General features: G+C 36.5%; 1 protein-coding gene across 1 annotated transcript in view; it reads right to left on the bottom strand.

The window, feature by feature from the left end:
• Positions 1 to 15,228, bottom strand: part of LOC111873750 (glutamate [NMDA] receptor subunit 1) — a 34,918-nt gene extending 19,690 nt beyond the window's left edge. Inside the window, exons 1-10 of the mRNA XM_023868695.2 lie at positions 14,837 to 15,228; positions 13,602 to 13,724; positions 12,135 to 12,263; positions 11,487 to 11,681; positions 10,941 to 11,041; positions 8,711 to 8,884; positions 8,467 to 8,580; positions 6,862 to 7,006; positions 6,465 to 6,678; positions 2,728 to 2,862 (exon numbers count right to left, since the gene is read on the bottom strand). Of these exons, the coding sequence (XP_023724463.1) occupies positions 2,728 to 2,862; positions 6,465 to 6,678; positions 6,862 to 7,006; positions 8,467 to 8,580; positions 8,711 to 8,884; positions 10,941 to 11,041; positions 11,487 to 11,681; positions 12,135 to 12,263; positions 13,602 to 13,724; positions 14,837 to 14,992 (1,486 nt within the window). The 5' untranslated portion in view covers positions 14,993 to 15,228. The remainder of the gene's footprint in view (positions 1 to 2,727; positions 2,863 to 6,464; positions 6,679 to 6,861; positions 7,007 to 8,466; positions 8,581 to 8,710; positions 8,885 to 10,940; positions 11,042 to 11,486; positions 11,682 to 12,134; positions 12,264 to 13,601; positions 13,725 to 14,836) is intronic.

Genomic DNA, 15,228 nt, shown 5'->3' with positions numbered 1-15,228 from the left:
GATTGGATTTATTGACCACTTACAGATCATAACTACAAGTAAATACATATACATATAACACTATTACAAGTCTCCACACTTTACAAATCACTATAGCACATGATCTTATGCAATAACTGCCTTCTAAAAGAAGTTATTGAAGGAAAGATAGAGGGGCGGATAGAAGTGACCAGAAGACGAGGAAGAAGACGTAAGAAGATGCTGGATGACCTTGGGGACAGAAGAGGATATTCTCATTTGAAGGAGAAAGCTCTAGATCGCATCAAGTGGAGGAACTGTTTTGGAAGAGACTGTGGACCTGTCGTCTGACAGATTACTCATGAATGAATGAATAGCACTTGCTAAGCCTTCTCATTCTGTTTCCATTAATTGTTAACTGGTAATGGCTCTTAACAATGGAGATTCTTCAGCCTCTGTGCTCATACAGTCCGGCAAATATCCCACAGCTGAACTCTTGCTCCAGTTGACTGACTTCCAGACTGGTGGCCATCCCCCACCAACCTCCTACTCTTCTAATCACAGACTGACTTCCAACTGACTACCTTCTAAACTTGTCTCTGTTATAACATCTCAGCATAAACTGTGTAGAAAACACCATTTATGACAGTTCCTCTATTGCTGCACGTGGACTTGTTGCCATGGGAACCTGTTTCGTGTTGTTACCTAGTAATGGTTCTACATGCTACATTGCTCCCTCCTTGAGGCTCTTTGTCTCAAATAGCCTATACGCTGTGTTTGTGACATCTGTGATCAGTCTTACCTTTCTTCCCTGTGACTCACTGTTCCTGCTGCTCCCTCCTTAAGGCCGCTCATCCCAAGCGGTTCCCTCATGAGATGCCGGTTGGTCCAGGTGTATCGCCATCATCCTTCTTTTCCAATTGGTGCAGGCGAAAGCTCCAAGAGTTGTGAATGCTCCTACATTTATGGCTCTTACCCTATGTGCAATCTTTTCTTTTGTTTTGGAGGGGGCTGACCACTCCACAATGGCCAGTCACTGATTTTCTACAGTGTAATGGAAATTTCAACTATTTGCTTTGTGACCTCCAGCTCTACTATCTTCCTTAAGATCCTGCCCAGTGTTCTGTCCTTCCTCAGTTGTAGTTGCTCCTTTAAGTCTTTTAAGTCTCTGTCCCTCATTCCATTGTTGCATTCATGGTGCATCTGTTACCTCCTCTCAAGAATCCATTCTTTAGGAGCTCCTCTTGCAACATTGTTCCTACCTGGTCCCTGATGACCATATCCTTCGTTTGGTGCAGGAATGGTATGGCACGTGATCCCTCTGCAGGCAGCATCCAACTTCTTCCTAGAACCACCATTGCCCTGGGTCCATTGCTTCAGCAGTCGGTGACACCCTATGGTTAGATGCCAGTCCCCATACTGCTCCTTCAGTATGCTGGCAGTTTTCACTGTGGCCTCTTCTTTAGGGATCTCTCCATGCACAACTGTGGACTCTCTGTCCACTGAGGTTGGCTCCTTGCTCTTCAGGCAGGCTGTCATCTCCTTTCACCAGGCATTCACACTGTCTATCATCCTTTCCTGATGGGCGACCATCTACGCTATTATTCGTTCTTGAATGGCCCCTGTCTTGGTTTGGTGGATATCCATCTGGGAAACAAGAGTGCTTTGAAGGACCTCAAACTTCTCATTTTTGGCATCTATCCTGGCTTCCATCCTTGCCATCATTTCTTCTTTCATTTCCTTTAGAGTGTTGTCTGCTTTTGCTTGCTTCGTTCTTATATCTTATTTTATTTCCTCTTGGTTAGTCTTCATTTTTTCTCCGGTAGTCTCCATTCCTTCTTTTATCACCTCTCAGTTGGTTCATATATCAGCCAGCAGGCATGTCATCATTTGTTCCATTTCCTTAGTGTGGTGATATAGCTTCTTACTGTGGTCTCCATGTCATGCGCCTTGGTGTGATTCCAATCCAACCACTTTTGACACCAGTTGTCTGGTGTTAATGTGGATATTAATGGGGCTTAGATTGGAGATTGGATTTATGCAGCGTAACTACAAGTAACTGTAACATTATTGCTAATCTCCACAATTTAAGAATCACTACAGCACACACTAAGCCTTCTCAGTCTGCTTTCACTATTCGTTTTTCAGTTAACAGATCTTGACAATGAAGATTCTTCAGCTTCCATGCTCACTTCATTGCCCTCTGGCTAAATACTCAACAACTCTGAACTCTTGCTCCAATTGACTAACTCCCAGGCTGGCGGCCATCTCACACCCACCACCTAGTCTTTGCTTCATAGATTGACATCAACTGGCTACTTGTTTGTTTCACAGACACTATCTAGTAGTGGGTCTGCATCCTACAATATAAATTGTAGATGTAGGTTCCCAGCTACTGTCTATTTCACAATATTACCCCAGCATCTGTCTTGAAGGACGGAGATAAATTTTGTAAAATCCTAAATTTACACATTGAACTATCAAATTTACTTTCAGAATACCAACATCAGCTGTTGAAAAGGAATGTCAGCAATAGTATATTTATTTATTTTCTCATTGGTTTGGTTTAATTTACTTGATTTACTTGATATTGGTAAGCTGATCATTATTTAGGTGCTTTGTTTATCGAAAATGTTGTGCTATGCATTGGCATCTAGACATTAACATTTCATAATAAAAATATTGTGAAGTGTCTGTATAAAAAAGAAACTCCGTGTTTTTAGTCCGCAAGCGAATATATATATATACAACAAATGGAACAGTATTTACCAGTGCTATTCCGTATAATGTAACTACCAAATTGGCCATCAGGAGATAATAAGAGCTCATATGTGATGTTAATCTTTTTGGCCAGTTCCTTGAGAAGGTCCATGCAAAACCCCTTGCAGCAGTATTGCTTGAAACCTGTTTTGAAAAATAACACATTTCAACTTGCAAGATCAGTTTCATATCACTGCTAACTAAAATACACAACAAGCTGAGATGTGTATCATATAGACATACTTCATTTGCTTATTAGACACACAGGACATAATAATTACAACCCTCATATGTAAGAAGAGGCAGAGAAAAATAAACCAAATGTGCATACACATAAGTGACAGGCTAATGACACAATTTCAGTTGCACAAACTTTAGGTGATGAATTTATATTGAATCCAAAAGTTCACAAATATTGCACATATATATATATATATATTTGAAAGGATCAAAATGCTTACAAGAAGTTTCAGTCATAACTCATAAAACCTACAGATATCCAGTCCTACAATTCTTTTACTGTTATGTCTGGATAATGTACATTACATTCATAATCCAAGGAAGAATGCAGTTGGGCTTAAGGGAATGCCATGTTGAGCTTGTGCAGACAAACATAAGATAAAATCTTATCCAAGTCAGTTTTTTAATTTATTGATAGCAGTTGTGTATTATTATGTACTGAGTGGTGGAAATGTTTTATAATCATCATCATTGTTCTGGGAAAAAGTTATTATTTAATGCACATTCTTATTACTTTGAATTAGCCTAGCTGAGATAGTTCAATCAGTACAGTGACTACGCTATGAGCTGGATGACTCAGGAATCAGAGTTGCATTCCTGGCAGGGCAAGAGATTTTTTGTCTTCTGCACAGTGTCAAGGATGGCTCTGGGTACCAGATATGTACCATGATATGTAAATTTGTTGTATTCACCTACTAAAACATCAGATTATTTTATATCCTTTACACATTATGTTTTAACACATCAAGCATTTCAGGAGAGCATCTCACTGTAACATGTTTGCCATGTAAGTGGATCCCATTGTCACTAAGGCATGCCATAAGTAATGGATAAAGAAGACAGACTCCCAGTTATGGGGAATGATGTCTGTTTTTGTTATGAATATTAATATTTTATAATGTAACTCTTTGGATGATACAGCTTGCCAGTGTGTGTGGAATGGCAAGGTGTGAATTTGACAGTGGTTTTTTCATGGCCCATGTGTGTTGTCCTGACAACTTGAGCTATCTGTGTGAGGCCTGATTATATACAAGGGTTGGATAAAAAGTAGTGGCAACATTGCTGTAATATGAAAGATGTGCATCAGGTGGCACTAGCGCAGTCTGTAGCTGATAACAGAAGTTCAGTTGAAGTAGTGAAGTGAGTGGCTCTGGTTGTGTTTCATTGAGTTGCACTGTGCATCGTCTTGAAGTGCAAGAGCCCAGTTCAAGGGCCCTAAGAACATGTTTACGAAACAAGAACAATGCTCCTGGATAAAAATTGACGTTGCACAAGGTTGTAGTGCACAAAACTGTTATCAGGGACTGCAAAAAGCATGTGGTGATGCGGCTTTGCCATATCGCACAGTGGCATGATGGGTGAAATTGTTCTGTGAAGGGAGGGATGCCATTCAGGACAGCCATCATTCAGGACGACTCCATGTTAACAACCACACAATTCAGCTTCTTGCTTCTTTGCTGGATATCGATCGTCGATGGGCTGTGTGGGAGTTGGCTGCGTGGGAGTTAGCTGCTGAGGTAGGCATATTTCACAAAACTGTGCTCCACATTCTGCATGATATTCTTGGATACTACAGAATTGCAGTGTGTTGGGTACCCCATACAATGTCCGAGGTGCAACAATGGCAACGTTGTGCAATTACACAGGATTTGTTGGACTGCTACCAGAAGGAAGGTGACAACTTCCTTGGAAGGATCATCACTCTGGATGAAACTTGGGCTTGCTCATATGAACCGCACTTGAAGCGACAGTCAAATGAATGGAAGCATCCTGGTTCTCCTCGTCCAAAGAAAGTGCACCCTACACAGAGTAATGTGAAGGCAATGTTCATTGTGGCATATGACATTGATGGAGTGATACTGCACCACACTGTATGTCAATGACAGACGGTAAACGCTGCTTACTACTGCAATTTCCTGCATAATCAGCTTTGTCCAGCACTCAGGAGAAAGTGGCGACACTTGTTGGGAACGAACCCCATCATCCTTCATGACAATGCAAGGGCTCATACTTCTGATGCTGTCAAGGATCTCCTTCACCGCTGGCGATGGGAGATACTGCAACATCCGCCATACTCACCCGATATGAGTCCATGCATTTATGATATCTTTGCCAAAATGAAAGAACCACTGCAAGGGTTATGTTACAACACAAGAGAGGAGATTATTCATGCTGTAGGGCAGTCACTGCTGGACATCAACAGAAGTGGACACACTGATGGTGTATGATGCCATCCACAAATATGGCAGAAGGTGGTACACATGGGGGGCGATTATATTGAAGGAATGTACGTGTGTTTACTTCAGGTAATAAAGTAATTTCAGAACTATAGAGGAGTTGCCACTACTTTTTATCCAATCTATGTATTTTATTGAACGAAGGACGAATTATATGTAGTCATCATGAATTTTTAATATGTGACATGTTTTAGATGCAGCCCTATGGGGAGATGATTGGATCCATGAAGTGAAAAATAAATGTAAAATGTAGTAATGAGAAAACTGCAGAGAACTGAAAGAGGTGGTCCCTCAGCTTGGGAGTTGGGAGGGGACTAAAAACTCATCACTGTAAAAAAGTAGAATGTTTACAATTTTAAATTAGCCCTTGGACATGCACATGTGGAGGAGATGAGAAACACATACATCTTAATCACAACACTTGAAAGGAAGAGATCACTTAGGAGACCCCTAGGTCTTAAAAGAGAGCATGGACTGGATTCATCTGGATTAGAGTAGGGATTAGTGGTAGACTGTTGTGAACCTTTGGATTTCATAAAGATGGTAATTTTGTTGACTGGCTGAGAAATTACTAGCTTCTCAAAAATGATTCTTTTTATGGAGGTTGCTTCATTCTACTAGTCAGGTGCAGTAAAGTGTTAACACGTTCCTTCCCACTGCTGGTTTTAAACAATACATGGGATTTAAATATGCAGTTATGAAAGTTCAATTTTTGTCATGTTATGGTGGTTTATTCAATGTAGAAAGTTCTTTGATATTTTATGAGTAAAACCCTCCATAAAAGAAAATTCTGAGGAAAAATGATTTGTTGTATTTTTTTATTTCCAGAGTATATGGAAATCACCAGCAATGCAATAGCTGATAATTGTCACATAAATAACAAAGAAATTTGGCACTAAGTTTATCATTTATATTTAAAAAACTTAACAAGGAATGTAATTTCTTAAATGTATTTGCATATATGTATTAATTAAAATGTGTATAATATTCATTATATAGAAAGAAAATTTATGATGGAAGAATGTCACTGTACAACAGTAACTCACACAGAGGAGGACCATTATTTTAACATCAACTGTGAAATAGCTAATTTGACTAAGACTTTGTTTTTTTCAGTTCTGTAAACAATATTCCCAGATAGTACTTTGGAGTAGGCCATGATTGCTACTGCCATATACTGACCTACTCAAAATTCTTAACTACTATTCTGCAATCTCTCTGTAATGCACACATAATTAACCACAAAAAAAGTAAGAAATCTTTCAGCACCATCATTTGTATTATTGAAGTGTGGGCATGGTATCTCATCTGGAGTACATCCTTCTCCTTCAGCTTGGATTTCACGTACATATACAAATGGCTTCTCTTCAATAGTCAGGACTTTCAGATGTGTAGGGATCATGAACCCAGGAGGCTGTTTGTCTGTGTTCCCAGGCCATATGATAGCACTCTTGTCTAGTTTTAGTTTCATTCTTTTTTGTTCCTGTGTGTAACATACAGAAAATACAAATTTAATATGGTAAGAACAGAATAACATTGCTGTATGAGAATGTAAATTGGTTCATATCTACAGTGATTATTAATTAATAATTATATTTCCTAATTTCAGAACATATACATGTATATATATATATATTTAATTAAAGAATTTGTCATGTATACATACGTTTGAATAATGGTATTGTCCAACTGAAATTTGTGTTTGATTCTGGACATTAATAATATCATACTCAGCATTGATGCGATCTCCGTTGTCATCAAATGCCACATTACCTGTGGATCCATTTACTAGGGTCTGTTTTTTGATGAATCTGTCAGAAAGAAACATTATTTTGGAAACAAGGAAAAAGAAAAGGAATATGTAAATTAGTTTGGAAAATAACAACTGTGAAGTGATACACGTATTAAACCTTTGAGGCATGAAGTTTATGTGAATAATATTTGAAGATACAGTTCCTACTATAGAGAAAGGACATTGCATCTCCTTATAGAGACCAATAACTTAATGCTGTTTAGAGGGATAATCTTTGTTTAGTCTAAGAATCATATAAATCCCATAAATATACCAGTTTTTTTATGTTAAAGCAGGCAATTCATATAGTACCCAGTGTCATACAAATGGTTAACATGTGTATCTGAGATTAATAACAGAACCCACCCAGCTTCCTACCCTGTACATACCTGGAGAATTTTTTCCAGGGGAAAAGCACCCAGAGTTTAAAGCTTTCGGGATGCAGCCAGATCTTAATGGCCTCTTTAACAAAGTCATTGAGTTCTTTCTGCAACCCAGTAATTTTAAGAAACATGGGATTCCCTGTAAGTGATTTGTGTCACCTACATAGGAACCAGTGGAGGGCTCTTGTGAACACGGTAATGAACCTTCAGGTTCCATAAAATGCTGGGAAATTCTTGAGTAACTGCAGATTTGGCTTCTCCTCAAGAAGGGCTCAGCTCCATGAGTAAGTAAGTAAGTCACAAACATAATAAAATATATGAGAGAATGAAAAAAAACATCATGAGGAAGGGTCACCAACCAGCAACATAATTTTAGACAACTGATTGACTGTGCCCCATAGGGTCTGTGCTGGGACTGCCCACTCTTCCTCTTATAGTCCAGGCAGAGATTGACAACACCTCTGTGTATAAATATATTCTGTGAATACAGTAGTCATCACAGTGACTGCTGATGACAGAGACAGAAACAGTTTCTGAAATGTCAGACACATATACATATTGATACAGCTGACAGCACAAGAAAACTTTATACTCTCACTGTGAAAGCTTAAAATTTTAAATTGTAGTTGTGTCATCTTAATGAAAATGTAAAATTTCAAAGTTGTTTAATGTTTCTTTTCTTGTAATGTCTCCAAATCAGAATATACACAGAAGTACCAAGACATACAGCCCTCATTCAGGTGTAACATAGAGGGTTCTTTCTGAAAGGGTCAGAATGTGAACTCAGTTGCATGAAGTAAAAGAATGGAATGAGACTGCTAACTTCTTTCAGCTCTATTTCTATGTAGGTGACAGCAGTATGTAATGTAGGCTACATTGCTGACATGTTGGAGACCTTTATTTTCTCTGTCTTCAAAACACAATCACATTACTGCAGGCACAGACATTTATATCATTGATTTACAGAATATCCAATATGAAATTTGAAATACATTATGTAAAAATAATGTCAGTCCTGGACCCAAGTACATGTCCTGTTATGATAATACTGGTAATTATTTCAGAAAGATTAACCTTATTATATTCATAAACTCACTCAAATAATGTCTTTCCTGTCTCCCATGTTTGTGCTGAATTGCCACAGTCTTTTGGTGCTTCTGTTATAACCTCTGTCTGATTCATTTGTCGCAAAGCAGATGCCAATACATAACTGTAAAAATATATTAATGGGATTTCATCATAATGAAACCAGAGTAATAAAATATATGGCAAGAATGATCAATATGAAATTGGCTAAAAATATATACACATACATGCTACAGAGTGGAAAATTTACATACATGCTATCTTTAATGTGATTTTCTTCACTAGTAGCGTTGACTAATTTCAGTCCTAATATTCCAATAGGAACATTATGAGCTTCAAGAGCCTGTTCAGTTACAATCCATGCATAATCTTTCCCAGTCATATTCAGAAGACTGGCATCTTGGAAGATCACCTTAGAATCTGTTTCCCTGAAAAGATAATCATTTCATTTAACATATCAGACTTAAGTACATATGCACAAACATGCAAACTAGGCATAATAAAAAAAGAACTTGTCTGCTTAGGGTACAAAGCACTAAGACTGACAAATTAAATCAGTTCATAAAGAGAACATATTTTTAAAATAATATGGAACCTGAACTTATTAGATTTGTTTAAATGACGATCTGACAGTTAAATCTAATTTGATTCAGTAAGAAATTAAGAGGAGATTAAATTCAAGTAGTGCTTGCTATCATTCAGTCCAGAACTTTTTGTCTTCTTGTCTCCTGTCTAAAAACGTATAAATTACATGTAGAACATACAAAACAGTAATTTTACCTGGTGTTCTGTTTAGGTGTGAAACTTTGCCTCTGACATTAAGGGAGGAACATTGACTGAGGGTGTTTGAGAAGAGGGCGCTAAGAAGAATATTTCGACTGAAGAGAGATGACGTGACGGGAGGTTGGAGAAAACTGCAGAATGAGGAGCTTCATAATGTGTACTCTTTGCCAAGTATAATTAGAAAGATCAGGTCAAGGAAGATGAGATGAGCAGGGAATGTAGCATAAATGGGGAAGAAGAAAAAGAATGCATATAGGATATTGGTGGGAAAGCCAGAAGGAAGGAGACCACCAGGAAGACCAAGACATAGGTGGGTAGATAAGAAAGATATGGATTTTAGAAAGATAAGATGGGGTGATATGGACTGGATTGATTTGGCTCAGGATAGGGACCAGTGGAAGGCTCCTGTGAACATGGTAATGAACCTTCATGTCCTATAAAATGCTGTGAAATTGTTGAGTAGTTGCACAACTGAAGGCTTCTCAAGAAGGGCTCAGCTCCATGAAGTTAATTATCTATGTTATGATAAACTGAAAAATTATTTCCTGTTCATAAATAATAATTTATTCTTAGCAGAACATAGTACCTGGAATGCAGCAACATATATAACATTCCTTAACATATTTGCAGTGTAACTCCTTTGAGCAGAGACCTGCTTGAAAAACTGACAGTTGATAAGCTGGTCAAGAAGATCCCTGCCTTCTATGGAATTTGAAGTATTATTATTACTATATTCATGAGAGCATGCAGATGGATCCTATCCTGATCCAAGGTGAATCTAGGTGAAGGTGAATCTAGAATCTAGAATCTCGTTTCTGGAATATCCATTTAGTGTATCCTCTCATTTACATATAGGTTGATAAACACATTACATTATGAATATTATGGAAATTACTGAAGCCTTAAAAATAATGGCACGCTGAACTGGAAATTCTAATGGTACATAATTGACCCTTCATCTGACTAGCTCAGGAATATTATCAAGTATAAGCTGAAACTCTCAGAGAAGTGTAACAGAATTCATTACTGAAATAATTAAAATATTTACCAAAGAGTTCTGTCTTCTGGGATATAATGCCATATAGTGTGTTGAAATTCAACCAATGTTTCAGAGAACATACCACTTCCATCTTCAAGGTTGAACAGTAAGACAAGCTAAAAGTCAACACAAAGCATGCAGCAAGCAAAGCTTTGCTGGCTGTCTGCTTGTTCCTCCTGCATATTTCTCAAAAATATCAGCTGATTTTCTGCAGACTTCATGTTATATCCCAAAAGATAGAACTCTTCATAACCACTGCTGTGAGAAACTCAGATCATACAAAATATTTACCATTTGATTTGTGGTGAGTGAGTGCTTCAACACTGAAACATGCATGAAGGCTTGCAATTGTTGTAATCACAGACATGAAGAGACATATTCCTTGGAGATCAAAATCAAATTTTGTAAAATCTTCAAAATTATATTAAGATTTTCTTTGTTATGATGTGAATGTGTGGTTTCCCATAAAGTACAAGGCCAAGGGTAGTCATTAAGAAGTGCTGTGCAGTGTATAGTTGCTGAACATTGGTGTGTATATTCATATAAACCACATGGCCCAAATTTCAGTCACTCTGATTGGCCTCCACATGTAAAATATATGACTATTGGAAGCTTATATCCTGTTAATATATACTTATTATAAAGTATCGTGTACATCTTACCCAGCATAGAGTATATAAACTCGTGACTGAGCATTTTTTACTTCCAGAAGTTGATCAATGAAACTATCCAGTCCAGGTTCAAATTCAATCACAGACTCCACCTGCATGGAAATAGTGGAAAAAAAACACAGTAACCAAAAGTCATAACTCCTTAATATCTAATGGCAAAGTTGTGGAACTATATAAGATACAAACTGAACCAAAGTTTATTTTAGTGATTTTAAGGTCTGTGTTGTAAATTACAGGACAACCTGGAATAAGAAACCAGAAGCTGCTGGACAAAAGAAGCCAAAACAAGTAAGATTAGTTGCATAATTCATTAACTAATGAGTATTATGATGTGAATGGAATTAAAACTATAACACATAACCAAAAATGGAATATGTTGAAGAAAATTTGATCAATTGGATCATGCTGTAGCATGTGATCTGTTTTGCAAGAGAAATTGTGCAAGCTGGGACATCATTCTACAAGCAGGGGAAAGGCATATATCACTCAATATGATATTTATATATATTTAATATCTAATAATCTAATATATGTTACCTGCACTTTCATCTCCACATCATCTTCTAGACTCTGTGAAGTAGACTGGAATCGTCCCAGAAGGGCCCTGCCATCTGTATCAGAGCTATGAATAAATATCACTTTCCTGTAACCTAAGTGTTTCAGTAACTCCACCCACACATCAGCTTGATGAGAATATGGAGGCACTGTACGCAAGAAAGACACATGGATGTTCTGAAACAAATATGTATGGTTTATCAACAAAAGCCTTAAGTTGATATCCTTGCTACATTTTTTGGAATCAAGAGATTTATTACGCTAATAATGAGAAGAGATGTTAAATTACAGTGTCATCAAATTTTAAATTAAACTTCAGTTGATGTGAATCTCTTTGCTACATTAAATGCTACTGTCATCATGAAATAGGCCTCACCGGCACTGCCTTGAAGAGGTGTGATGGATGGTCACTTGTGGATTCTTACATACAAAATATCTTTCACCAATAGATACAAAGCATGGCAGATCAATATAAATTAAAATATTTTGTACATTCATAATGACATTAATTAGTTAAATCTACTCCAAAATGCTGGAAACATGCAGCAATCCAGGGGAGATGGTATGTGATGGATCCGAGCTGAGAATTTGCTATGCATAATAATATAACAGTAACAAGAGACTAAAGACCTTGTCAGAAAAAGCTGAATCCCTAGATGATATTCCAATAACTGGTATGTGATAGAAGCCACTAGTATAAGAAACAGCTGCAGGAGAGAGATCACCAGTCAACGGATGTGATACCACGACTGCATAAACCTACAAGCAACAAGAAAGAGAATAACTGCATAATGTATAAAATATGATCATATGTTTACAACATATAATTTCTCCAAACATAATAAATAGTACAACTGAATAGAGTCAATGTAAACAATAATCACTGGGATTAATGCACACACACAAAAGAAGACCACAAAATAGTATGAGTATACATTAGCATAACAACATGTAAACATGAGAAGAATTAAAATTATTTATGTTTATTAGGAATGTAAGAAAGAAAACTGGATAACGATGATTATACTTACCTTCATTCTAAAGTAAATATGTATGTTATTATTTATTGTCAAATGGAATGTGGAAACTAAGAGCAAGGAAAAAGTATAATTAATGTGTATGAATATAGAAGATATCTATGCTTCTAATTAGGAGTGTAGCAGAAGTTGAAAGAGACCTCCATTATGTAGGATTTGAGGTTCTCAGAGCAGTGGTTATAGAGAGTTGTATCCCTAGCCCTTAAAAGTGGCAGCAAAATTTTGACCATATCTTCATATAAGCGTGAGACAGTAGCAAAAGAAATTGTCACAGATGCAAAATTAGTAGAAGAATACTTACCATATTACAAATATCATCCACAAACCCTACTGGAAAATACTAATTATAAAATCGGCTGGGATATCAATGTCTGTAGGCCTACCAATAACCAGTTCATTGTAACAAATCTGACTCCTTCATTATAAATATAACAGAGAAAAATGTAAATCATTGACACCAAGATGAAAACATATAAGTCATAATTACAGTCTTCTGTATTGTGGTGATGTGTAGCTTGGCAAACAGCTAGTAGTGTTCCAGATTTTCTACATCTATCTGTGTAGCAGGTCAACCCTGATAATGAAGAAAGAAATTTCCTCCAAATCATTGGTATCCATCTGCCAAACTACATGGTAATTTTGTTAAATTTGTGGGAAGCTCAAATCTATCAAAAGCCACAGTTGAAAAAGTCAGAATATATATACAGATCTCACATTTTAATTAAGGTTTGTGTAAGATATTTATAGTGTGGTAAATATTCCTTATTAATTTTACATCTGTACCAATACTGCCTTAAGTAGTTCAATGTACAAACAGACTGGTATAAAAACATGACAGTGAAACAATTGCTATACTTTGTATAACACAAAATATTAAACACCAGCTAAGAAAGCTGATGTATATCAAGTAAGTTCTAAGTAATCTTGTGTAATCTGTGTTTATCTTTAATCTGTACATCACATAATCAGGTTATAAATATGTTAGGCATTAAAGGGAAAGTGGCAGTAAAATATTGTGGCTGTAAGTGATGATATCGATAAGATAAGGGATGATACTTACTGATTGGTTTATAAGGTAGTTACAAACACTGAGAGCAGTACGTATTGGATTTTGATCCATTAAAATTGCAGTAGAATCATACGTTATACCTTTTGTAACATACTGACTATGGAAATTCAAATTCTGCAATAAATAAAATCCATAACAATTAGTACATGTACATGAACAGAGACAGAATAAGTATTTTATGGGTACAATACACAAGATACTCTCTAAAAATAGAATACAAACATTGTTTTGAATTATCGCTCTCTTTCCTGGTGTAATCTGAATGTGTAATGAATGTTTTTCTACATAGTTCTTTCCCCAGTACATGTACAATATGCAAATATCCAGAATCAATAAATTGATAGAAGAACAAAAACTTACAAAGGAAAGTGATAACCAGCATAACATGTTCGACATCATAATACAACATCAGTACACGCCCACACAAATGTCATAGACACAAGGAGTATAGATACATGGCTCAACATGCCCTTGAACAGTATCACAACACAGCACACCACAAACATCTACAGGATGACATTAAAGGTAAGACGAAATAACAAGAGCTCTCATAAAAACAAAATAGGGTTTGCCAAAATGTTACAATACACCCATAATATATTTGCAGAATCCTCTTCTCAAGAACTACAAGGTGGTACACATTTGGCCCCCCTCAAGTTAAAAAATAATAAAAAAGGACATGAACCAACTTGGTTCACAATTTCCAACAAAAATCTTAACAAACCAATTGTAAATATTTTAACAAATTAAGACAGCCGCTGTAGTTGTTAAAACATTAGGTTTTATATCCATTGTATTTTATCAACATTATATGTATATATTTTAGCACTCAAAAACATATTGTAATAGTGGCTTCCGATTGTACTGATGTCCCTCTGAGGATTGCAAAGAAGCTGCTATAGCCTAATTTAAGGTACTATCTTGGAGTTTGGTTTGGGGTACTGAGGAAAACCACCAAAAACCTGAGTCAGGATAGTCAGTGTCCTTGCTGAGATTCCAATCAGACACCTCCAGAACACACATCAGAAATGTTACTATTTCAGCCAAATAATATTATATATTAAGAGATTGATATCATAAGCATACTTAATGATGCACAGTCAAATAAGAAAATTATAACATTTCTTAACACACCTTCACTATTATTTGTAAACACAAAGTCACTTTGCATCATAACAGATGAATAATATTTGATTTATTAATATTTTAAATATTGTTGTACTCACTGAAATTGTTTGCTTGAAAAACATCATGCTTTCCCTGTTGCTTAGTACTCCACCAATGTTGAAGCTGGTTGGATTGTTTTTCCTCCGAACATCAGCTGTCAGATGTGATGTTTGTATGAGAATACTCAGTACAAGTAGATACAATGAAGTAGCCATAGTCTTGTCCTCATAAAGTTACACACAAGTAAATTTGGACACAGCAAATTTGTTGCTTTATAGTATTCCCATCTCACATACTTTATAACAGGCTATACATTGTATGATTTAAGGATTTCACATGCATAATGAATGATTGTTTATTTACTTTTATTAGTAAGCACACTGAAGTGCAAACTAAAATTTTCCTATGTTACAGTAACCCAGATGATGTACAGATTCAGACCACCACCCAC

Source organism: Cryptotermes secundus, unplaced genomic scaffold (assembly GCF_002891405.2).
Source record: "Cryptotermes secundus unplaced genomic scaffold, Csec_1.0 scaffold142, whole genome shotgun sequence".
Classification (NCBI taxonomy): Eukaryota; Metazoa; Arthropoda; class Insecta; order Blattodea; family Kalotermitidae; genus Cryptotermes; species Cryptotermes secundus.
Note: the sequence above shows the minus strand (reverse complement) of the source record. Positions and strands in the feature narration are given on the sequence as shown.